General features: G+C 37.9%; 2 protein-coding genes across 3 annotated transcripts; one reads left to right on the forward strand and one right to left on the reverse strand.

The window, feature by feature from the left end:
• Positions 1-473: 473 nt before the first annotated feature.
• On the forward strand, positions 474-7089 carry klhdc2 (kelch domain containing 2). The gene is made up of 13 exons (XM_072689847.1): positions 474-1170; positions 1259-1338; positions 1786-1903; positions 2030-2142; positions 2284-2365; positions 3253-3336; positions 3624-3704; positions 3807-3865; positions 3954-4063; positions 4159-4231; positions 4339-4426; positions 5698-5750; positions 5837-7089. Exons 1-13 carry the CDS (start codon positions 919-921, stop codon positions 5958-5960), a joined length of 1317 nt encoding a protein of 438 aa, XP_072545948.1. The 5' UTR covers positions 474-918; the 3' UTR covers positions 5961-7089.
• A 3-nt stretch (positions 7090-7092) lies between these two features.
• LOC140564412 (ribosome quality control complex subunit NEMF) lies at positions 7093-24685 on the reverse strand. 2 transcript variants are annotated; one of them, XM_072689845.1, is made up of 32 exons: positions 24531-24685; positions 23558-23626; positions 23304-23406; positions 23082-23207; positions 22794-22942; positions 22454-22521; positions 22234-22323; positions 20675-20748; positions 20516-20586; positions 20352-20427; positions 20100-20240; positions 17155-17363; positions 16876-17070; positions 16038-16101; positions 15859-15947; positions 15653-15729; positions 15495-15557; positions 14163-14275; positions 14009-14066; positions 13722-13780; positions 13271-13391; positions 12447-12720; positions 11887-11929; positions 11711-11760; positions 11481-11628; positions 11239-11316; positions 10791-10979; positions 10153-10191; positions 8168-8274; positions 7868-7911; positions 7712-7791; positions 7093-7566 (listed from the first exon to the last, which is right to left on the reverse strand). In XM_072689845.1, the coding sequence occupies exons 1-32, from the start codon at positions 24587-24589 to the stop codon at positions 7489-7491; spliced, it is 3204 nt and encodes a 1067-aa protein (XP_072545946.1). In that variant the 5' UTR covers positions 24590-24685; the 3' UTR covers positions 7093-7488. The 2 variants fall into 2 exon arrangements, with proteins under 2 accessions (XP_072545946.1, XP_072545945.1); XM_072689844.1 differs by having other exon boundaries at positions 15653-15756.
• Positions 24686-24744: the final 59 nt, after the last annotated feature.

Below are 24744 nucleotides of genomic sequence, written 5' to 3' on the forward strand. Positions count from 1 at the left end.
TAATTATATTAATAACGATCATTACGTTTAGGTGAGAGAGTCTAATCTCCACTAGCTAAGCTAGCTAGCTAGCTAGCTAGATATCCAGTGATTAAACTCAAAGGGGTTGTAAATATTTGAACTGCTGCTTTGCTGCTTTTCCCTCTTTTTAGTGCAGCGGACGTTTTACAGCTATAGCTTGATTTTGTAGCTCACATATTATTTGATGTGGAAATATATTAGATGTGTTAGATCAAAAACATTTTTATTTAAAAATAACTAAAGAAAATATGAGTAGATTCATAGAGGTTTATCTTAATATGTGACAGTGAAAAATTGTGAAATTCAGAGCTAATTCAAACTGATCAGTGCACCACTGATCAGCCTATAACACGGATGGAAGTTTATGTAAATGATCCAAACTGTCTAAATAGGCGAATCAGTTAGACCGGTTTTTCGAAATGAACCAGTTATAATAACCGATTCATTCACGAGTCGGATCATTGCTAGTATTTGTGGTAGCTACATTCTAGTGCCTTTAAAAGTCCACCAAAGTAGCTATTCCCGTGAGTATATGTTTTTCCAGTGCTGTCTGAGTGATCCTAGAAGATGACGCCGGCAAAATCGGATTGACAACTTTGGTCTGAGGCTGTGCACACGAATTACTGCAGGAAGTCGCTGTTAGTTGCAGCAATAACAACCTGTCTGAAGGGATTCAGCGCGGTAAACAAGAAGCGGTTAATTGTGCAACTAAATCGCACACGAGGTTGTTTGTTATTTCGTATCTCATTTCACCATGAGAGACGAACCTGCGTTTCTCCTTAAAGCGATGCTACTTAACAGCTAACTAGCATTTCTGTGTGGAGTCCGCTGTTCGAGCAGTTTGGAAGAGATCCGAAAACCAGTCGCTCGGTCTTTGCTCCTTGTAGCTATACGAAAATGGCAGATATGGAGAACGACGGTAATCTTCAAGATATTCGAGATGGAGACGACGATGAGTCCGATCAGGAAGAAGAGGATTTCGAATGGGATGCGCAGGAAGATGTGAGAGACTTCGACTGGGTCGAGGAGGCAGAGGTCATTCTGGACACTGACACCTCCAAGTCCTTTCCCATTGACACTCCAGCAGAGAGGAGTGGACATATCGCTGTGGTCGATAGAAACTGCATGTACGTCTGGGGAGGGTACAAGGTGAGCATAGTAGAAGTATGTACTGTTAGAACCTCCGTGTTGTATTCATTTGGCAACTAAAGCTAAAAAAAAATGTTTCTTTTTCCAGAATGCTGAGGCAACAGCGTTCTTCGACTTGTATTTGCCAAAGAATGAAGTCTGGATATACAACATGGAAACTGGCAGATGGTAAATCCTAGTGATGCACTGATTCGTCTGATCCCCCTGAAGGGACATTGTGTGTGTGTATGTATATGTGTGTGTGTGTGTGTGTGTGTGTGTATATATATATATATATATATATATATATATATATATATATATATATATATTAAATACACACACACACACAAAATGTTCATCCAAGCTATTGGCAAAGAGAGAGTGCGGAAATGTGTAATATGCAGAAGTGGCCGATATTCGGGAAGGCCGTTATGGGACTATTTCTCCCTATGCCGATACAGAAGCACAAAATTTTGAAAGTGGGACTTGATCCACATGACTGAGCATTATAGTATATAACACACACATGTCCACTCTTTTTTGGCTCTTTATTCAAACTTGTATTGAAATATTTGTAGCAAACCAAAAACATGGTTTGCTACACACAGATTAATACTTATCTGCATTTGGCAGGAGAATGCAGCTTTCGAAAGGAGACCTCCCCGCCTCTATGTCAGGAAGCTGTGGAGTGTGCGTAGATGGGGTTCTGTATGTCTTTGGAGGCCATCATGCTAGAGGCAACACTAATTTGGTGAGGTTTTGCTTCAGCTAGCGTTGTCGAATACTGCATTACTTTCCCCAGGGCAGTTAAAGTTGACAGTGCAGTGGCTGTGAGGGAGGTTCATGGCTCATGTTGGTTCTCTGTCATATTGTTCAGGTTTATCGTCTGCCTTTGAGGTCATCTTCGTTCTTCTGGGAGAGGATGAAGGACCTAAAGGGCTTGGCTCCCACGTGTAAAGACAAACTGGGCTGTTGGGTGTACAAAAACAAGTTAGTGGTCCTTCAGGAACGTATGTTTTTGGAGCCAAGCACTGAAATGTGCAGTGGTGCCAGTAGAGTTTGCTTTGACGTTTGACGCACAGGTTTTTTGTGTTAAAGTTGTTCCAATAATTCTTGGCTTTATGTTCACAGGTTGGCGTATTTTGGGGGTTATGGCTATGTGGCACAAGCAGGTCATCAGGGCACGTTTGAGTTGGATGAAAATTCACTCGTGGTGAGCAGCAAATCTGTACTTTATAGCTTAGCTTAGAGTAGTGCAGTGCTTTATAGTTAATGTGGTGGCAGACAGTTTACTTGTGCATCTCAAAAAATGAAAATGTCGTCAAAAGGTACATTCTTGTTCGTTATTTAACTCTGTCATATTTTATATTCATTACATAGTGAGATTTCAAGCTTAAATGTTTGTGTTAAAGTCCAGTATCTCAAATGATTGCAATATTTAATTTGCAATTTGAGTAAATTACTATTTAAACAGTGTAAATAGTCTGTGTATCTTAGTCTAGCTCGGCACACACAGCCACAGGGTAAAAACTGCTGACTTGTCAGTTAATTGTCGACACCCTCCACAAGGAGGATAAGTGCATAGACAACAAGAATGCAGCCTTGAGAGGATTGTCAAGAAGAGTCTAATCAAGGATTTGGACTGAGACGAGTCAGTGCATCAGAGCCACGATGCATAGACGTCTTCAGGAAAAGGGGCTACTTTCCTGCTGCTTTCCCAATTTTAAGCCAATCCTGAACCAGAGACTGAGAGTGTCAGAAGTGTCTATTCTGGACAAAGGAGAAAAAGAACTGGACTGGCCTGTAGTCCTCTTTTCAGATCAAAGTAAATTCAAAGTGTTGGAAGTCCGGTGTTCCCACAGTCTGAGATGGTTTGGGCTGCCATGCCATCTGCTGGTGGTCCACTGGTGTCCAAAGTCAGTACATCTGTCTTCCAGGAGATTTAAGAGCACCTCAGGCTTCACCTTCTAAGTATTTAGAAACATGAACAAACATACTTGTCAGAAGTTGGACATTTCTGTGTTGTACATTTTTTGAGATCCTAATAATCGAAATTGAAATTAATCGAAATTGAAATCGAAAAAAATGATTCTCTTCCAGGGTAACCACGCAGGACGGGGCTGGAACAATCACATTCACATTCTCAATCTTGAAATATTAACCTGGAGTCAACCCACCACAAAGGTAGCCAACACTGTGGTTTGTTTGCCCATGTGGTGTATCAACTCTACATCTGTTGCTTGCTCTCAAAACACGAATTTAGTAGTTTGTGTATTTCTTGTCATTTGGCATGTGCTCTTATCCAGCTTGGTTTACAGTTTTTTTTAGGGTACAGAGGTAGGTGATTGTGATGTGACTGTGGAGACCTCTTTGGTATAGCATGGTGCCCTCACCCAGGGCAGCAGTCTTACCTGCTATTCTATACTAACCCCTACATTTGTCTTACAATACTCTTGTCTCATGTATTGCAGGGAAATGCTCCAACCCCTCGAGCAGCCCATGCTTGTGCCACTATGGGGAACCGTGGTTATGTCTTTGGAGGACGGCACATGGTGGGCAACAGTTCTTTTTTCCTTTTTTTAGCTTAAAGTTGTAGGTAAAATCAATGCATTATCATGTAATTTTTACATTATCTTATGCATCTTTCTGAACAGGATCATCGCCTGAACGACCTATACTACATCAACATGGACTCCTGGGAATGGTGTGAAATGTGAGCACAACAACATCGGACAGTTTACAGTAACAAACTTTGGGGAAAAAGTCTTTCCGTCAGCATTCACGTTGGTTTACGCTTTCAGGTCTGTGCCACAGCATGGTCCAGTTGGCCGCTCCTGGCATTCTTTCATACCTGTATCAACTGACCACATCTTCTTGTTTGGTGGCTTTACGACCAACAGAGAAACACTTAGTAAGTAAGATGTAAACAGTTAGCCCAATGGCCTTTATTTGTCTTAAATATTAAATATTCTTTACTGGATTTACTGGAGTGCTTGTCTCATGTAGGTGACGCATGGCTGTATTGTGTGAGTACAAATGAGTGGAGACCATTTGAACACAACCACACAGAAAGTCCCAGGTGCGTTGACTGTCCCTGTACTATTGATTTGAGGGTGAATTTGTTTTATATCATTAATGGTATTTGTGCGTATGTGTGTGTGTGTGCGTGCGTGCGTGTGTATAAAGACTCTGGCACACAGCATGCTCAAGTCTAGATGGGGAAGTATTTGTGTTTGGAGGCTGTGCCAATAACCTGCTGTCACACCAGCGAGCGGTGAGTAGTCAGTCTATAACAGGGGTGCACAACTCCAGTCCCGGAAGGCCGGTCTCTTGAAAATGTGAAAGCTGCCCTACTCAGTCAGTCACTTTGCGTCGTAATTGCGTGGTGAGTTGAATCAGGTGTGTTTAAACAGGGCAACTATCAAACATTGCTGGAGACGGGCCCTCCACGATTGAAGTTGTGCACCCCTGATTTGGAACCTACACAAATTAAAAAGTGACACAGAAGCTAGGGGCATGGCAATGCATAGAATTTTGCTACCCAGTGGCATCAGTCAGCATACAGTTTGGGTGTCCATAATAGGAATGGGCAATATGGTAACAATATTATCATGACATTTAAAGACAATTATATCATGAAACACAATATTTTATCACCACTTTAACTTGCAGACGAAATGCATCAGTAGTGACAGATTCCTAAAAACTGCTATACAAATACTCTCCTATACTATATAGTCCTATACTTAGTCAAAATCTGCTGCACTTCATCCAGTAAAACAGCACTAATTACACACTCTGGAATTAAATGTGGTTGGTTGGTTCTTTAAGTACTGATGATATCCAACCAAACTATCAGAGAGACAGCAGAAACTTAAAAAAATAAGGGAATGCACTGGTGAGTAGAGAAGAAAAAACACTTCATGACATCTAGGCAAGTGAAGAACATTATCGAGGAGGTAGGCATATCATTGTCAGAGTCTAGAATAAAAGGCTTTATCTCAAAATGACCGCCACTAGTAACACCCAAGAACAGAAAGACCAGATTAGACCTGCCCCATGCTAGAATAATATTCTTTAAACCAATAAAACCAAGATTCACTTGAGAAGAAAAGGAAGGGTTTATGATTAGAAGCATACCATATATGGTGAAATCGGAGTTAAGGCATGGGCATGCATGGCTGCCAGTGAAATGTTATGTTATATAAATGCTTTGTTAAAAATAGGAATTATATACATTTTATATAATCTATACACACACACAAAAAATGAACTATAGGTGGGTTATTTTTTTACCACTATTGTGGTAATGTACAGAGACCAAATTAAACTGTCCCTTTGTAAATATGAACCTGACTCTACATAAACTGATAGTGAAGATTTGAAATGTGTGTGTGAAGAACTGTAATTCCAAAGCATAAACGGACATAAAATCATCACACAAAATGTGCTTCACAAAACCATATTCAAATCTGAACATCAGTTGTGGGCACTTATCCTAAAAACCTTAATATGTTTTTGGTCTTGTTTGTTTATTCTCAACAGGCCCACAGCAATGAATTATTAATTTTCATGGTTCAGCCCAAATCACTGCTTCGGTGAGTGCTATCACACTTGCATTGAATTGCAGACTTTTATCTGAGGTAGCTGTTTGGAGTTACGTCTGCGGTTTGTGTTTGCATAGGTCTTGTATAGAAGTTGTTGTGCAGCACAGACAGCAGCTGGAGAGCTTGTGGGACTGCCTGCCCAAACATCTCCTGCATCACATCAAACAGAAAATCGGTACCACCAACACAGGAGGTTCCTAGAGCCAGCTGCACACATGCACACTTGAGCATCATTATGAGGCAGAACAGCTTTGCCTAAACTGCCAGGGTTTTTGTTTCTTTTGAGGAGAAGAACAGTGCCAGGATGCAGATGGTGTGAGTAGGTTAAAGGACCGTTCTTGTTCTTTTTGTTGTTGTTTCTTCTGCTCTGATGCCATTCTTAGAGTTTTGAACCGGAAAACAACATTTGATAAATTGAACTTATGTACATTTGCCTATTAAACCTCTCACCTGTATTGTCCCTGTCCAATAATAATAAAAAAAAAAAAGTATCTCCAGAAAAAATGCTCTTAACTGAATGGACATCAATGTAAAATAACAGTTTAGTCCAAGTCATTTAGAGCATTTTTATTGGTCCATTCATTCAGATTAATTTACACAATGAGCATCTACAGGGCTCAAACCATGGAGAAAACTAAAAACAGACAACAATGGAGACATGGTTTTCATTGGACAGCAGCACAACAGAATCAAGTGCAGTAGGTAATCAGATAATATATGCCATCTTGTAAACTTTGGCTTGTATTTTGCCGCTAGATAAACAAGCTCTGTGCTGCATTTTGGCAGAATCAGACAAGGTGGTACAATTTAAAATTCTGCCACCCAGGCAGAAGCATGTTTCATTCATATGAGACCCATCGAACTGCATGCTTATCCATCTCTAAACCAAGATGCAGCTTAGTGCTAATTTAACACAATTCACGATTCACTTATATTCACTCGATAAAGTATGCTAAGGTTGTTTTTTGTTGTTTTATTTTTATTAAGAAATACCCCTGATAGGAATAATTCATCACAAAGATCCAAGGTTAAAATGTTTTTTATACAGACATTCAAGTTCAAAATTGTAAATACATGTATATGTTGAATTTTAGCTGTCTATTTTTGAGTTGATTTAGTTGTTTGTTTTTTGAGTTGCTATACATAAGTATTACAACATTTGCAGTAGGCTTCATCAGGACCCAAAGAAAACTGCTATTGCAATGTATAAAAGGTTTCGTTGTGTATCAGGTAGACAGTATGATCGTGTCATTTTTCTGTAAATATTTAGGTAAAATATTCTGTAAATGTTTCATTTGAGTGAAAAAATAATAATAAACCGAGTACAAAAGGGTCTTTTCTCATTAACCAGAATGATGTCCTTTTTATTTAGAATGTTTAAAAAAAAACAAAAAAACAGATGGTTTATGAAATTCACATTCTGTACATTGTGAAATGTGAACGTTCTACGGTTGCCCTGTGTTCCTTATCAAATACGTTTTTGTTTTGTTTTTTTGCCATTTGTCTTAAGACATAGCATTATTCAACAATTCAGATGAATCCAGTCTATTTTTATTTTCAAGACTGTGGTGCATATAAGCTGTAGATGAGGTACTTGATCACTTTATATACTTTGGTTCTAAAACCTTTCCTGATCCTACCATTTACCATTTAAAGAATATCCAATGATTTTCAGATGCAATCTCCTCCTAAATATCCTCAGCAATTTAACGGCAGTCTTCCGAAAGAATCATTTTTTCTTGGCTGCCAGCAGGTTTGGAGCTGATACTTTCATTTTTCCAGGCATGTTTCTTGACAGATCTGTGTCCTAGCCATAAAAATACAAAGGATGGTAATAAATAAATAAAAATATATATACATAAATAAATAGACATCATTCAGATTTAACCGCTAAGCAGTGTACATATTACACTTGCATACAGAAGATATTAGGGTGTCTTATACACACATACCTTAACGCTGCGTAAAAGGTCTTTCTCTCTGGTGCTTGTTTCCTTCGCACGCATGAAGCTTAGCACTGCAGTTCGGGCAGCTGAGAGAATCCAAAATTCAGATGTAAGAAGTGATGCAAGTTTCATATCAGCAAGTAAAGTAACTTTAGTCTTTACCTTTCCCCTTTTTCTGTGTGCCAGGAGTCAGTTTCACTTTGTGCCTGGGGAGAACGAGACATGTTTTCAGAATATTTAGTATTAAGAATTCTGTTTTTGCAGCATGTGACTAAAATGAGTAGATTCTCAGTTTTTTTTGAAGGAGTGATCATGTAGTTATTGCACGTATGAGCAACAATTCACTGAAATATGTCAAAATTGCTGTAGACTAGGCACACGAACTCTAAGCTTCTTTGACTACAAGCATGACATTTACATGCAGGTATGTGGTTATAGGTGAATAGAACATGGGAAACATACTTGTAGTTTGAGAGGGCTGTGTAGGGTGCACATACAGGGACGGCAAACAGCAGCACGTCTTCCGGGTGTGGCTGGCCAGTCAGAGAGTCGAGGAAGTTTTCCCCTTCCTATGAAATAGTCAACATATATTCATTACATTACAAATGACAACAGAGGTAACACAGCATAACTACAAGACTAGACAGCTAAATATATTTGTATGGTATACAATATTTATTGCAATATTTTGTCATGTAAACAAAATGCACCAGCAGCGTAATATTTTTTTTTAAACTGCTATTCAAATACTCTGCCATACTGAGTACCGTGATTGTTACGAATCACTCGACACTACACTTCGCCGAAGGACTCTTGGGAGAGGTGGGTCTTCGATTGGCATTTGAAGACAGCAAGTGACTCTGCTGTTCAGACACCTAGGAGAAGTTCATTCCACCACTTCGGTGCCAGGACAGAAAAAAAGTCTGAATGCTTGTCTTCTGTGGATCTTAAAAGGATGGCGGGTCGGTAATTTCCCGACCTAATGTACAACAGTCTAGAGTCTAGAGGGTAGAAAGAGGGTAGAAAGGATAACCAGACTGGTTCTAGCTGACAGAAAGCCTATGGTATCTTAGATATCCACTCTGTACAATTGTTGTGAGTGGAAAAAGAATCTCAGAATGCACAACATCAAACTTTGTGGTGGAGGGTCTGCAACAGCAGAAAAAAAGCATTTTGGTCTGGTGAATCCCTGTTTCTGCTGCTTGCGTCAACACTCCAGGCTGGTGGAAGTGGTGTAATGTTGTGGGGAATGCTTTTTTGGAACACTTTGGACCTGATAACAACAATCAATCATTGGTTGCCACAAATGCCACTGCCAATTTTACAATTGTTGCTGACCATGTGCGTCCCTTCATTATCACAATTGAACTTTTTTTGGCTACAACCATGATAATACATGAATATGTCTAACACCATGGTGTAATACCATGGCGAATGGAGAAAGCAGACGTTCCACTGTCCAGAAAATAATTTACAACTGCCAACATGGCCAGGTCTGAGCATCCTAGTAAGTTCGGCCCAAGAGCAGTCCACAAGAAAACTCCAACAATACTAAAGTGTTATCATGGGATCTACTATGTGCTCTTGCCACTATTGATGTCAAATACTTGCATGTACCATCAGAAGGAGACTGCATGTTTTATTTGCATGTAAGGTGTGCAAAAAGGAAGCATCAGGGAAAGACTTAAGTTTACAAGAAAACATCTAGACAAAGACCAGGACTTCTGGAACAATGTGCTTTGGACAGATTAATCCAAAGTTGAAATATTTAGGTTCAGTAATAAAAGACATGCTTGGCGCAAACCAAACAACATTTTAGCATAAGAACTTCTTACTATAAAGATAAAAATCATTTGGAACTGCTTTGCCTCAGCATTGTATTAGAAAGTGCCTGAAGGAAATGTGACGCCATCTGGCCAAAAAACTTGAAGCTAAAGCTGAGGTGGACCATGCAACATGACAATGACCAAAAACATTCCAGGACATCCACCAAAAATGGCTCAAAGGAAAGAAAGTTCTGGAAGGGCCAAGTCAAAGCCCAGACCTTAATCCAAATGAGATGCTGTGTTATGACCTGCATGCAAGAAACATCTCAAGCATCACAGGTTATTTCAGCCATCTATTAGGATATAGGGTGTCCTAATATTTTTTCACACACAAATTTTGCATTTCTATTAACTGGATTTTATATTAGAAAATTAAGACATTTATTTTTATTTGTTTAGTTGTATTACTTCCATCTGCCAATATAGTTACAACAAAGCTCAAATGTCCATATGTTTAAATTTATTTTCAAGGTTTGAAATGTTTAAGTAATAAAAATCAAGAAACCAAAAATGGCCCCAGCACAATACAAAGATGCTGAGAGTAAGTTACTCTTGTCCTTCATGTATATTACAGACTTATGGATGGTACTTTCAGGTGCACAAGGTATAGAGATTGCCTACCTCTGCCCCAGGATTCTCCTGGTCCAAGTCATCAGCCTCCTGGAGAAAAGTCAATAAGGAAATCATAAACACTGACGACGTGTTTAATTTCAAATGTACATTTTATACGGTTTCTGATGCTGGATAACATACTGTAATCTATAAAAAAGGACAAAGGTATAATGCATAAATTGTTTCGTCAGCCATCCTGAAGTCAGAAACATCCACAAACTAATTTACATAGTTTCAAAATGCCTTAATAGCTTTGAAAATGCAATTGATTGTGCACATAGGGCATACAAGTTTATATAAGGCTGCATTATTTTTTAGCTAAGCTCTCATTAACTTTGAGTGTAATACTCAGGAAGCAATATTTAAACACTAAAATATCAATTAGTCTCACTGACAGACTGCACAGAGAAAATAGTATAAATTTGATTCCTTAAAAACTTGATTGGTTGTGAAGGACCTGCATTGACTTCTAGAAGCAATTCTTGCCTGGAAGCAAAGCGACTTTCATTCGCCCATGCTGCAGGTATTATAGCCCGATTATCCTTGTGCAACGACATCTGCAGAAGCCTAAAGTTACTACCACCTTAAACAAGCTGCTGTGTTATCAACAAGGTGTCAACAACAGACAAATAATAATAAAAACAAACCTTGTCTTCCTGTTCAGTGGTTCCTTCTCCTCCAGGGCCATTTTCCTCAGCCCCCTCAGCCTTATTCCCCACATTCCTAGCTTCTCTGTGCTTCTGCTGAGGTTTCTGGGGCACTCGTTTTACTGGTTCCTCTTTTCCTTTTCCTTTCTTCCCCTTCTTTCCTTTCTCGTCCTTAATGGAACCTGCAGACTGTGGAAAAAGGATTTCAGTTGCTGGTGAATAAAGAGGAAACTTCCCTAATAAACCAGATCAGTAGTTTGCAAACCTGGCCCTTGAGTACCTCTATCCTGCATATCTTAACTAAGTTTAAGTGGGTGTGTTAGATTAGAGACAACATTCTAGGGTTCTCCTGGTCCAAGTCAAGGGCCTTCTTAAAAAAAAAAACAACAACTCATCAACCCCAGGCAGAGCGCTTGGAACCACTAGGTAAACAGCAAGTAGTACTGACCCCAAGCAGTTTCATCATCAGCTCTCGGTCCTCCTCATCTTGATCTTTGTATTTGTCTTTGATTTTCTTCAGTTTGTTCTAAATAGAGGGGCACAGCCATCATGAGATCATAACACCAATGTCTTTTGGCAATTTGGCCCTAAAGTCAAGCTTTAGATAAGCAGGCAGTTCATGTTTTTATATAGAGATTACGCAAGATTCATTAGCATGCTGTGAAAGTAGAAATGATAGTCAGGCTTAACCTTCTGCCCCCTCTTTAGAGTCTGCAGAGGAGCCCCTGCAGTCTTAGAGCTCTGGTTGGTTGCAGAGGAGCCCTGATCCTCCTCTCTTTTGGTCTCTGCTTCTTCATGATGCTCATCGCTTTCCTGTTTTTGTTTCTTCTTTATATCTCTTGAAACCAAGACACATCCATGCCATTTAGACAGGTGCTATACTAGGTTAAGAGCATTTTACAAATCTGAAGCATTTTTACCTTCTCTGCTTAGCGCTCAAGTACTTTTTGCCTTGTGGCTCTGTGCTGTCCTGTCAGAAGGAAACATGTAATTAGGTAGGTGACGTGGGGTATCTTGATATTGAGTATTTGTTGTGTGGTCTTTGTCTAATAGGACACTTCACATGTATATAGTATAGCTCTCCTTTGTGATATACCTGTTTTGAAACTTCTTGCTTGAAACCAGCTTTTGCAATTCCCCTGTGATGTAAAGATATACATTTAATAGCACACAGACACCTTATTTATCTTGTTAAAATTTTAATCAGTGGGTCTGTGGGATGTTTATGTAGACAAGCTTTATGAAAAACAGTTTCAAAACCAACTAAAACTGCTCAAGAACTGCCCATTTCTCATTAAATACCATCCAAAAAGTGAAGTATGGGGGTGACAGCATGTTGTGGGAGTGCTGAGTGTCGAGTTCCTCAACAGTTGACTAGTTGTATTTGAAATTAAATTAGATTTGGAGGATGGATGTATGGATGGTACAACATACAGGAACAAGATTAAATTGAGATTGAATACTTATGCAAGCAAGAAATCTCAGCTTTTAGAAGACTTACAATAACAGAACTGGCTTGAACAACCTCTATAAGTCTTGTTTTGTAATCCAATGACATTTGTTGACTTTTAACTTAGGTTGTTGTATCTGTATAGGTTGTATATATGGTGGTTTGTTGCCTGATTGGAATTAGAATAAGCTAATGAAAAGTATTACCTGTTTGACTGAAGGTGTGTAAGTGAGATAGTGGTGTCTGGAAAACTGAGGTCTGTACTCTCTTCGTCAACCTCTTTTTCTTCCTTGTGTCCTCCCTCGTCTTGCTGCTGTGGCTTTTCAGCCTCAAGCTGTGTCTGGCCTGATGTCTCCTGGGTTTCTGTAAATTCCTCTGCTTGTTCCCTTTTTAAGATATTGTCTTCTCCTCTTTCCATCGTACCATCCTCTTCACCTACATCTTCTCCCTCAGCCTCTCCCTCATTTGCGCTGTCTTCTCCTGAAGAAAACATTGTAATTTGGAAGCAAAAATATACAATTAAGGCTGACACTGTCTTATTTCAATGACCAAAATAAGTTGCCAGAGTTTTATTCCAAAAAGGAAGAGTATTTAGATAAATACTTGTATATACTATAATATATACTATAATTATATGTATGTATGTTCAAAAATACTTTTAAATATATTATATAAAACATTCAACAGCCAACATCAGACGTAAAAATATAGCTGCAAATGTCAATACGCAGGGTCAAGCATGAGGGGCTAATACAAGTTTAATTTTCTTGGGGGATGTTCAAGGACAAAAACTTGCTGTCAAAAAACATCAGAGCAAGCCTGGCAAGCTTTCCATCATAAAATCTACTATGGAATTTTATTGTATCCAAAAGTATTGGTTAAATAACTAAATAGTTTTTGTATTTTTGCAAATAAAAAGTCAATGCAGTTCCTTCACCTGTATATGACCTTTGTTTTTTATAGTAATCCTCCTTTAAAACACTGTTTAAAAAGTATACACTATATTGCATTTATGTGTGTACCTAAATACCTAATAGCTCCTCTCCTTCTTCTAGAAGGTCCGCAGTACTGGACGTCACATCCTCCACATCTTCCTCCAGCATTTTAACCTTCCTCTCCCCCCGATGTCTAAACACAAACTGCTCATCCACCTACAATCATAAAACATTTACACCAATTTAATCAATTTCATACCAGACACGCTTTCTCAAAATGATTGGCAGACACATCACAAGGGTCATTATTTAGCAAATCTAGACTATAATGATTAAATTGCTCTTATTGATATAGAGACTGAGCAGGCTGACTATGCTAATGTCACTAAATGTTGTTAATAACTGTATACAATGTGTGTGTTTTGGTTGCAAATAACAATTGCTGATGTTATGCCAACATTGTTTTTTGAATGCCACGGAAAAGTACAAATATAGCTCAAATTTGAGCAATGTGGCAAATTCAGCCACAAATACATAATTAATTACCTTGAAGAGAAAACTGAAGCCCATAATGAGATAAGAGGGAGGTAAGAAATTCTTCTTTCCTAAAGAAAGACAAAAGGAAAAGCTTCAGCAGCGAAATAACATTTGATTATCTTGTTTATTTACTGAACAATTGTTGAGGATAGAAACCCTGTATAAATCACAGATATTCAAAAGGTAATTTAGTTGTACCAAAAACTATTGTCCCAACTGTGTTGAGAACCCATTTCTGTTTCTGCATTTAGAAAGCTGCCAAACTCAGATTAACACGGACATATTTTAATTTGTACCTCTAATCATGAAGCTTCCTGTTGTTAAATACTCTCCAGTCGGTGCAGTCTTGGACACCTAAAGAAGGGAACACATGAGCATGATGACAACTGTTACTTATAAAACTAAGGTTATATTTTAAGGCAGTCACATTAAAACATGGCAACCTCTTACCTGGTTATGGTGGACCCACCAAGCGCTGGTAATCACTTTGGCATCCCATGCAGCGCTGTAGCACACAGCCATTGTCCCAGCCTCAGTTAGTGTACGGGGAGGGATAGGCTCACCTGCAAAACAGTGGAGAACTCAGCAATGAGATCAACTGATTGTGTTCTTCAATATGACTTTGTGTATACTATGAAGGTGTGTAGTAAGTAGTTACATTTACCTCAAAATACAATAATGTTAATGGATTATGCGTTTTTCTGAATATTTTTAAATGATAGTACTTTTAATTCCTCTCATATCTATAAGCAAAGTAATCTACTTTTTATTTGGTTACAGTTCAGTCATTACTATTTAGTTATTAGCTTATTTTTTTTGTGTTTGATGTTGGTGATATCATCATTGCTTTGCTATCAGTCATACCTCTCACTTTTGTAGTTAATTATTAAATTTTACACCAAACATGCATCACAGGGACACATAATGAGGCTCACATGACAACCTCATAATGTGATCAGTGACATCACAGGGACTGAACCTTTAACCTTTAACATGAAGACCTAACCTTTAACATGAAGATGACATAATACAACACACCTTTTAATTATTAGGAAAAAGAATAAAAAATAAACTAAAGCCACACAGAATACTTGGTAGTCAAATCTCCTGTGTATACTTTTTAAAACTTTTCTTTCTTAAGAAGCGTTAATGCACAATTACATCGGTCAGTATAGCGCTAGTTAACTGAAACTACCTTAGAATATATTTAAAATCTTAAAATAATAAACAAAAAATGGCTATTAGCTGATTATTGATCAGAATGTCATTAAAAGCATTATTAGGCACTAAATTATGATATTAATTGATCTCTACTATGATGTTTTGCTGCCGTTCTAAGATACTACACTCTGACATGTAGTATGACTATCATTGGCAGATCCCATGGGAATGATGAGAAACTCAATGAGATTGACTGTAAAGGTACGATTTGTGGCAGTGTCAGATTATTTGTGCCTTGCTCACCTTTAATAACATGATTTAATGACAATTCAATATTTTGGGAGCTTTTCTTTGCTACTATTATTTTACTTCCATTAATCTACATCCATGCCTGCTCTGAAGTTGGTAGCAATTTTTACTACAATAACAAATCATAACTGCTGACTTTGCTGGTGTGTGAGTACTTTCTTACAAAAACAAATTATGTAATTGGTCAGCCAACAAATCAGGCAAGGAGTAGATGATTCAAAAGACAGCTATCATTAGCTTATTCTTCATCTAACCACTGGAAAATAAACATCTTCAAAGCTTAAAAATAAAAAAAAATAAAAAAAATAATACCAGAAGGATTCTTGATGACGCAGCTTGTGGCTCCATGGAGGTCAGCATGGACATAGATGTCCCCTAAGAAAATATTTTTAATGTGTTTTTTGCATGAGGTTTAAAGTGAAAAGACGAACACAATGGAAAAAACAAACACAGGAAAAAAAAAACTGTACCTGCTCGAAGGTAACGTTTGACTATCATCTCATTCTGCTGCTGATCTCGTCCAGCAATGATGAGGTAGTTCTCAGAGCTGATGAACCAAAGAAACTTCTCAAACCTGGCACCAAAGCAAGAAATTGTCAGAATTGCTTAGGATAAATAAAAGGTAGAACAGTAGGATCAGGTTAATGTGTCAGATAATGGGGCAGTTGTGTCTCACCAGTAGACCTTCCTTGCTTTCTGAATTGTTGTAACTGTCTGGACCTCCTTAAGGGTCTGTTTAGTCTTCTTCTCAGCAGATTTAAAGGCCTAGCGCAAACACATTGCAATATAAACGCAATGCTTTTTATAAAAACATTTACATTCAATATTAAATTTGGAGTTGCAATATCGTTTTACCTTTTCTGCTGCCTCAACAGTTTTCTGTTCCTTTTTGGCAGCACTCCGCTTGTGGTCATAATACCTAAGAGGGCATTACATTCACATTACATTCATATTAAAGTGACAGATTAAACAATGACTATGTACAATAAATAGTCCTGTGATGATCAAATATTTTTTTAATCTTGCATTTATATTAATAATCAGTCTATTAATATTAATACTAATCTAATCCAGATCCAATCTAGATTTTCAGTGTACAGTGATTGAAAAACAAAAACGCTAAAACTAAATCTCATCACAAAAATAAATATTTTTCTCAAAGATGTGTCTCATTATTGTTTGGACCCCCAGAAATTCTCAGTAAAAACTGTATATTTTATTTCTTATTTCAAAAATATGTGCAACATAGTTCATGGACCATAGACACAAGGTTATGCCAGGGTCATCACAGTCCTAATCCCCACAGAAAACCTGTGGGATGAGCTCAAGAGGTGATTCCACAAGTTTGGCCCTCAGACTCTGAATGACCTAGGGAGATTCTGCATGGAGGAATGGTTTGTATGGATTCCTTGCCATGTATTCTTTAATGAAGCATCATCGGAGAAGACTATATTCATGTCATATTTACAGAGGGAGACTGCTCGTATGCATAAAATGAAGGGGTGGCAACAATTGTGGGACATATATTTTTAAGAAAAAATATTCATTTAATGAGATTTCTATATTTATTTCAATCACTCTTGTTAATATTTGGAATTAAAGTTCAAAAGGATAAGTAATAAATTATTTTTACAGGCGCCTACACGGTCAGATGCTGTAACACGTAACATGTAAATCATAAGCCTCAACGCACTTCTTTGCATTGGCATGAGCAGACAAACTGAGGTCTACATCCACCAGGATAGGTTTGTTCTTCTGGATCTTGCCCTTCTGTCCTTTATCCTTATTCCTATTCTTCTTCCCCTTTTGTTGCTCTAAGCCCCCAGTCGTGTCCATTGAAGACTCTTCCTCCACTGCCTCTCCGTCTTCTGAACCAGTATATGGATTCCTGTGGAGAAAGATGTTCCTAATTCCTCTTAGTCTTAAATATTTCAAACTTGCTCTCCCTTCAAAAGAAACACAAGGCTCTTACTTCAGTAGCATAGTGATGTGATTGGTTTGTAGTTTTAGCTCTTTGATGGCACAAGCCACAGGGTCCCCAGCTGCCTGAGCTTCTTTGACGATGAGACCGATTTCTGCCCAGTCCACTTGATTGGCAAGAGCACTTCTTACCACCTGCAGTGCTCTCTCCACGATGGGCAGATTCATCTCCACCAGCTCCCCCTTCAAACGGTCCACCTCCTACAAAACAAGGAGCCATTCCCCAATCTTAGAAACATAAAAATAAGCTTTCATAGAATGTCAAGGGTTAACATAGTGGGCAATTCACTTCCCTTTGCTCCAATTTTTTGTACTATAAGCAGAGCTGTGTTTTCGGAGCACCAGCACGAAGACAAAAATCTGTGATGCCACAGGACAATTTTTAAAGATACAAATTTGCCTACGTAGCCCACTGCTTGCCTAACTAACTGAAAATTAAACATTAAGATTGAGCAAGTGTCATCATCCTCTCTGACTGAGGGTAGAAATAAAAAAAAAAGTGACTAACAAGTTCATATTAAGTCTGGTCTGCAAAATAAGGCAAAAAAGCTTATTACAGAACAATGAATGCATAATGTGTGCAGTAAAATATTGGTATTTCAGTAAAATAATGACTCAAGAAGTGTACATACTAAAAAACACTTGAGAAGAAGCTCAAAAATAGCTTTACAAAAATTTACAAAAGATTTACAAAAGCTTTTCTAATGAACAAAACTAAGAAACTAAGAAGGAGATAAACACCAAGTAGTTAAATATAAAAAAAGTTCTCAAAACAGGAAAGTCTCAAGAAAAGTCCTAATTATGTTCTTAAGAGCTTCTTAAGACACTCCTCATTAGTTTATTATTTAGGCCAATTGTAAAATATTTGAAGCTGCATTTCACAGCTAATGAATCCAATATTTATTTAAATCTGTGCAGTGGAGAGCAAAATAGAGGAAAACACAGAATCAAACAGAATCATACGAGAGCTAGAAGTGAATTTTCCATATGCAGAAACGCATATGCAGAATCTTCACCTTTAATCCTGTTAAAATAGACATTATTCTGTAATTTAATCATTTAAACAGATAATCTTAGAGGCGCATCTTCTGACCTCCATACACTCCTTACACTCCATACACATATGGACCCACCACGTATATCACACTTCTTAGAAATATTGTTGCTACACTAAAAGTTTGGTAGGTCAGTCACTCCTGGGAAGATTCAGGCCTGTTTCATGATTTCTCTATTTGGAGATAAGGGTGCCCACTTTGGTTCGTTTCAGTCCTAAAGCCTAAGAAATTGCTTTGTTATTCTTTTCAGACTGATTATATTTCAATAACTTGCTTTTTTATCTCTTTCAAAAAAAACAATCAGGTTTTAAGGGTTATAATCAGTTTTTATTTTAGATTTAGTTTAGATTTAAACAGAGCTGCCAGTAATCGAGCACTGGTGTGTCTAGTTTTGATCCCAATTATCAAAATTGTTTAGTTATTATTAACTAAATTAGAATAATTAAGGAGATAATTACTTTTTCACACAAGACTAATATGGTGGGTGACTTTTTTCCTTCAATAAATAATTTAAAACACATATTATGTGACTACTTTCTTACTTGAAAACACTCAAAAAAGTACAAATCCATAAACATTTTTATTTTATACATGAAACTGAGCAAAGTTACTGTCCACTACTGCACAACACTCCTAGAATCAGCTCCCCGGATAAAGACATATGAAAAATACAGCACTGAATAAAGATCTGTTAAAAGTTTATTAAAAATATTTGTTTTATGGTGTGTTCTAGACAAGTAAAAATAAGCAGAATTCTAAGTTATGTATGATGTTATGTATGGTGTTTCGTAGTATGATTGTCTCTACAGCTAAAAGGAGGAATGCCTGTTTATGTGCATTGTGTTTATATCATATTGTTAATGTGTTCATTTTTGGACCAGGCATGTATGCACACACTCTTTGGGCTTTATGGTGCACATTTTCAGGTTCTGTATCATTTTCAGATTTTAAAATTCAACATGATTTGGTAAAAATGTAAAAAAAAAAAAAAATCTACAGAGCTCTAATATTCCACAAAGATGTATTTATATACTTAAAAAGAACATGCTGAGCTGTTCTTTAAAATATTCATATCATAATGCAAAAATTGTAGCACATCATCTCAACAGGATGAAGATCCAGGCTTTGACTTCCAGAACTCTCAATGTTTTTCATTTGAGCCATATTTAGGTGAATTTAGGGTCACTGTCATGTTGCATGGTCCACCTCAGCTTCAGTTTTAGTTTTTGGACAGCCTCACATTTGCCCTGGGTACACTTTAATACAATAAAGAATTGATTGTGGATTTCTCAACAAATTGTATGTATTGCATGTATTTTGACAACTGTGGCAAGAGTTACCAGAAGGTCCTGTGATGACAGTTGGAGACTTTTTTACTCATCTTGTGCACTGCTTTTAAGCTGTGGACTTACAGTCCAAGGACTAGGACAGCCTGACCTGGCCATGTTCACAGTATTTTCATCTGTAAATTATTTTGCAGAAAGTGGAAATGCTTGCATCTACAACCTTACTGAAGGCCTCATATAGCTCTTTGGATCTCGCCATGGTGATACCACTGACTTTAACAATAAAGAGCAAACCAAACTTAATGTCTGAGATTTAAATAAGACAGGCTACCCCAAAGTCTAATGAGCTGTAACCGATTCTAATTTTAGGCACTTTATGTAGTAATGTGGTGGTGTTCAAACTGTCTTTCTTCAATTATATTCTAAGTTATATTACATCCACATCTCAATATTGTTAAAATAAAGACCAAATCGATATGTTTAAACATGTTTAAAAAAAAAAAAAAAAAAAAAAGAATAAAATACTTAAGTGGTGTCCTAATTTTCTCACATGACTCTGTAGTCTGAGCAAAAAACAGTTCAGTCTAAGATCATACCTGGGCTTGATGTAGTGCCTCCAACCGTTGCTCATGGTCCTTTTTGACATTCTCCAGTTTCTTCAGGGCTTGTTTCTCCTGCTGCAGGGCTTTAATGTCAATCTTTTGACTCTCCATCTTAGAAAAAAACTCATCGACAGCCTGAAAGCAGAATATTAAGAAGAATTATGAAGGCATTGTTTTGGATGTTAAATAGATACATTCACTTATCCAATTTAGAATAATGAGCGCATGTAGAAATGAAGCACAAACCTTATTAAAAGACTCAAATTCAACATATGGGTTCTTCGAGTGCTGGGAGAAAAGGAATGGGTGAAACTCCTCATACCTATCAAGTCAAAAAGGGTTATATGTTTTTAAAAATATATTTTGATATTTTTTAAAGACATAAGAACAAAATTAACTGATGACCATACGTTAGCAATTCCTCATGTGGCTTGTCTGGAGTCATACTTGGCTTCTTTTCAGTTTTCTGAATTATGTAACCCTTAAAGAATAGGCAGACAGAATTATGTCATTACCATTCCAATTCTAATGTCCATTCAAATTCTGTGATTCCCATAAGTCTTACCAACCTTTCCATTAAAGCTTCCTGCTTGTTCCATGTAGCTCTCTGCCATCTGCAAAGCTTCCAAAATTTTTGGTCCAACTGCAAGTTATAAGTTATAAGTTTTATGCCGTTCCTATTGTGAACTTTTATCCAAGGCATTAATAAAATATGATATAAATACAGTTGCAATTGAAATGATTCAACCTCCACTGCAAATTAGGTTAATTAGCAAAATTTCAGCTGTTTGCCATAAACCAATCAAACAAAAACAATTTAGCTCCTAATCCTCACCTAATAGAACAAAAGCTATCTCCAGAGCTGATTTTAACACAGTATAACACTTTTAATGAACCACTGCAGACTTAGAATTATTCAACTTCTGAATAGAATTCCTCATAAGAGCACACATTTGCAAATCAAGGGCTTCATTAGTGGTATCAGGTTTTCTTGAGATAAAAGACATCAAATACTTGGTCTGGTTTGAGGTTTGTTGACTGTGACATTTGACTACATGCCTGCAGAAATATAAGTCAAATATTGAAAATAAGTCAAATATTGTCAAAAATGTTGTCAGAGAAGAGATCCCTGCTTTGCACCATGGGGAATAGGACAGCAATAAAGCAAAGGCATTGAATGTTCATATAGAGATACAGCTGGAAGCACAGTCCACAGGTTTAAAGGAACACTGGCTACGCTACCTGGGTGTGGCAGAAAAAGAAAGCTATCACCAGCAGCAAGATTTTGTGGCAGCAGGCACTGAGGTTTCAGTTTAAACAGTAAGGCGCTGAAGGTTTCCATGGCTGTACACCTCTACTGACCCAAAAGCAGAAGAAAAGTCTGCTTTAATCTGCTCAAAACCACATGAATAAGCCACAGAAGATTCTGTTTTGTGGAAGGAAACAAAACTGGAACTTTTCAGGTCTATGGATTAGTGGTATGTCTGGAGGAGGAAGAATGAAGCATAGCTGAAAATAACACCCTGCCTACAGTGAAGCATGGCGGTGGCTCGGTGATGCTCCAGGGCTAATTTGCTTCCTCTGGCAGTGGAAACCTGCAGTGTGTGGAAGGGCAAGATGGATTTAATCAAGTTTCAGGAAATCCTAGGAGAAAACATTATGCCTTCTGTGAGCCTTCTGTGTCATTGGGCCTTCCAAGTGGCAGTCACAATCAACTTTCTTGAACCCCATAAGCATGCAAACCCAAACATATCTGTGAACTGGAGAAGATTCCTGAGGAAAGCTGCCAGAAGCTGGTGTCTGGCTATGCAACATGTTTGCAGCAGTTAACAACAGCACAAGGGAGCTCTACCAAGTACTAAAGACCCTTGCCATGAAGTGGTTGAATAATTCTGAGACTACAATCGTCTTTAAAAAATGTTATTGTGTGTTGAATGCGGAGAAAGCAGTTGTTCCATGAGTTGTGTTGAGCTATTTAAATTGGTCTTGTTTGATTGGTTTACTGCAAATGTTTGTTGAATGTTTGTACATTTTGCTAATAAGCAATATGCAATGAGGGTGAATAATTTAGATTGCAACAATCACTGTCATAGACATACTGAATTATTACAACTAGGAGAAAACAAACCATTTGCGATGCTAGACTGACTGTCAATTTTCAGGAGACCAGGAAGACCGGCTTCTATAAGGCAATGTTCAATAAGAGTGCCTCCGTATGCTATGGGGATACAGACATAGAGAAAAATATAAATATCACAAATATATGGTATACGACTATTAAACAATACGTAAAGGATCATCTTATCTTAAAAAAAATACTCTGAACGCTACATTAAAGTAAAACTTACGGAGATGGGGATTTAGAATCCTTTTGACTTGCTCTCCGTCATTAGCTTTGGATACAATCTCTGTGAGCCTACACACAACACATCATTAACACATTATGGTTGACACACAAAAATGTCAACCAGATCATTTTCTTAAAAAAAAAAAGTAAAGTATAAAAGTACAGTAATGGAGAATAACTACTATTGTAGAGCATGTTCAGCATGTTCTGGTTTGCCTGACTCTCTCTCTCACAAACTCTAAATGTGGCTTTAACAAGAAACCGAAGACAAATGCAATGGTGCCAAGACCTGCAATAAATGGTCCCCTATTATTTGATTTACCATGGAACAACCAAATTACCTGTCCAGGCTGAGAAGGGCTTCAGGGGGCCTGGCATTCTCTACAGGATAACGTTCCCTCACTGCAATCTTCACGTCTTCTGCCTCAGCAGTGCGAAAGCGCAACAGGTTCAGTATGGTGTACTCGTGATCTGTTAGGATTATGTTTCCCTGCAAACGCAAACCGTACAAGTTAAACTGCATCTCAATACAAAATAAAAAAGCTCACATTTCTGTTCACACAATGTAAAGTGTGGTTGTGTCTTTTATTTTATGGACACTGACATCTAGAAACCACAAGCTCTCTTACCCTGTCATACAACTCAACTATAAGATGGTAGGCAGCCTCTTCTGATCCAAACTGAATGTCCAAAATCCTGTCTACACCAAGTTGCTTCACGTGCACCAGTCTCCTGGACTTCAAGTGCTTTCGGCACTAAAAAACAATAACGTTTAAAACAAATGTGATGCACTCCATTTGTATCACAAAGGACAAACAGATGATCCATGCATTAAAATGTGACATGCTTACTTTCATGGCAAAACCGGAAGGCATGACATTCTTGGGCCATTCAAACTCTGTGGAGTGAATCCGTATGCCGGACTCAATCAGTAATACTGCTTTGCTGTCCGGCCTGGAAAAGTAAATTGGAAATAATCATCTGAAGAAAACTTCAAGCAACAACAAGGTCTTGACGTTGCCTGAGGTAGCCCTTTAACTCTTGTAAGAGCCTGTCAAAGGAACCTAAGCATTTAGACATTTACAGTAGATACTGAAACACTTACTTTTGGAGCCGTATGAGATAGGTCTTGTTGTCAATGTCATAGATATTGTACACTCGCATCCCAACATAGCTGCAGAACACATGCAGAAAAGAGGAAGATACATCTTTAGGGGGTCTTTTTAAACATACCAACTGCCCATTCGAGTCATTATAAGGATTATGATTGCAGGTGTGATGCTGCGCAATGTGAATGTTGTTCTGCTAGACATTAGTTATTGCTTGGCCCTGTGTGCTTAGTGATATACCTTTACCAAACGCTTGCAGTGCATCTTGTTTATACAAGATGCACTGCATCCGTTCCATTCAAGCCATTTGAACGCTCTGAAGAAACTACTGCATGTCAGTGGGTGAATTTAATGACAGACTTGCATGGAGATTTATGAGCCCAAACAGGCACCTGTTCTTCACCTATTGTACTAAAGGTGACTAAGTGAAGAACAGGTAGCTGTTTGGGCTCGTGGATTACATTAACATGAGCATGGTTAACAGAAATTCTGAATTTGTGCATATCAAAACGACAAGCTAGCATTTTCTACAAACATGCGCCAGCAAGATCGTATAGCTAGTAAGAAGTCACGATCTTCATACATAATCTTAATAATGCATGCCATGTTATTTACCATACCCTATACAACTAAACATTCCTTCACATCCTTATTACACACTGCTCTCTCTTCTAACTTTCATATGCATTATTAGAAAATACACGCAACACCAACATCAAATTCAAGAATTGCTCGAAAATCTTCCTGATTCAGTGGAAGATGACCTTTCCCTGTCAGAAATGATCGCTAGGTATTATGGCCTTTCAGAAACGTGGTCTTGATATCGTGTTGTCCCCCAAAGTCATATGAAAACAACTCGGTTGATGGAGCAACACATGCACTGCGGTTTTGACTGTTGGCTAACTTAGCAATGTCCAGATCCTTCACGATCACTATCTGTTGTGCACAGAAGCAGAAGTCAGTCCTTACTTGGCATTAATCTCGGCAATCGCTGCCCTAATATCCACTGTGTTAAACCTGCTTTTCATCGTGTTGGGAAAAAAACCCAAGTTATACTTTTAGTCTACTCTCCTTCGGAGACGAAGCTCCGCTAACCACCAAACATACAAAACTAGCAGTGCGCATGTGCGTCATATTCTACGGAAGCCTGTTTGTTTCTGCTTCCACATGTGGTCCAAAAAAA

Source organism: Salminus brasiliensis, chromosome 10 (genome assembly GCF_030463535.1).
Source record: "Salminus brasiliensis chromosome 10, fSalBra1.hap2, whole genome shotgun sequence".
In the NCBI taxonomy this organism is placed as follows: domain Eukaryota; kingdom Metazoa; phylum Chordata; class Actinopteri; order Characiformes; family Bryconidae; genus Salminus; species Salminus brasiliensis.

Excerpts from the sequence above, each read along its gene's own strand:
- klhdc2 (XM_072689847.1), top strand. The coding sequence starts at position 919 with ATGGCAGATATGGAGAACGACGGTAATCTTCAAGATATTCGAGATGGA. Across the intron at positions 1,339-1,785 it reads AACATGGAAACTGGCAGATG|GAGAATGCAGCTTTCGAAAG; the intron begins GTAAATCCTAGT and ends TGCATTTGGCAG. Across the intron at positions 2,143-2,283 it reads TGTTGGGTGTACAAAAACAA|GTTGGCGTATTTTGGGGGTT; the intron begins GTTAGTGGTCCT and ends TTATGTTCACAG.
- LOC140564412 (XM_072689844.1), bottom strand. The coding sequence starts at position 24,589 with ATGAAAAGCAGGTTTAACACAGTGGATATTAGGGCAGCGATTGCCGAG. Across the intron at positions 23,208-23,303 it reads CTTCCGGTTTTGCCATGAAA|TGCCGAAAGCACTTGAAGTC; the intron begins GTAAGCATGTCA and ends ATTGTTTTTTAG. Across the intron at positions 8,275-10,152 it reads AGGAGAATCCTGGGGCAGAG|GAAGGGGAAAACTTCCTCGA; the intron begins GTAGGCAATCTC and ends ACTATTTCATAG.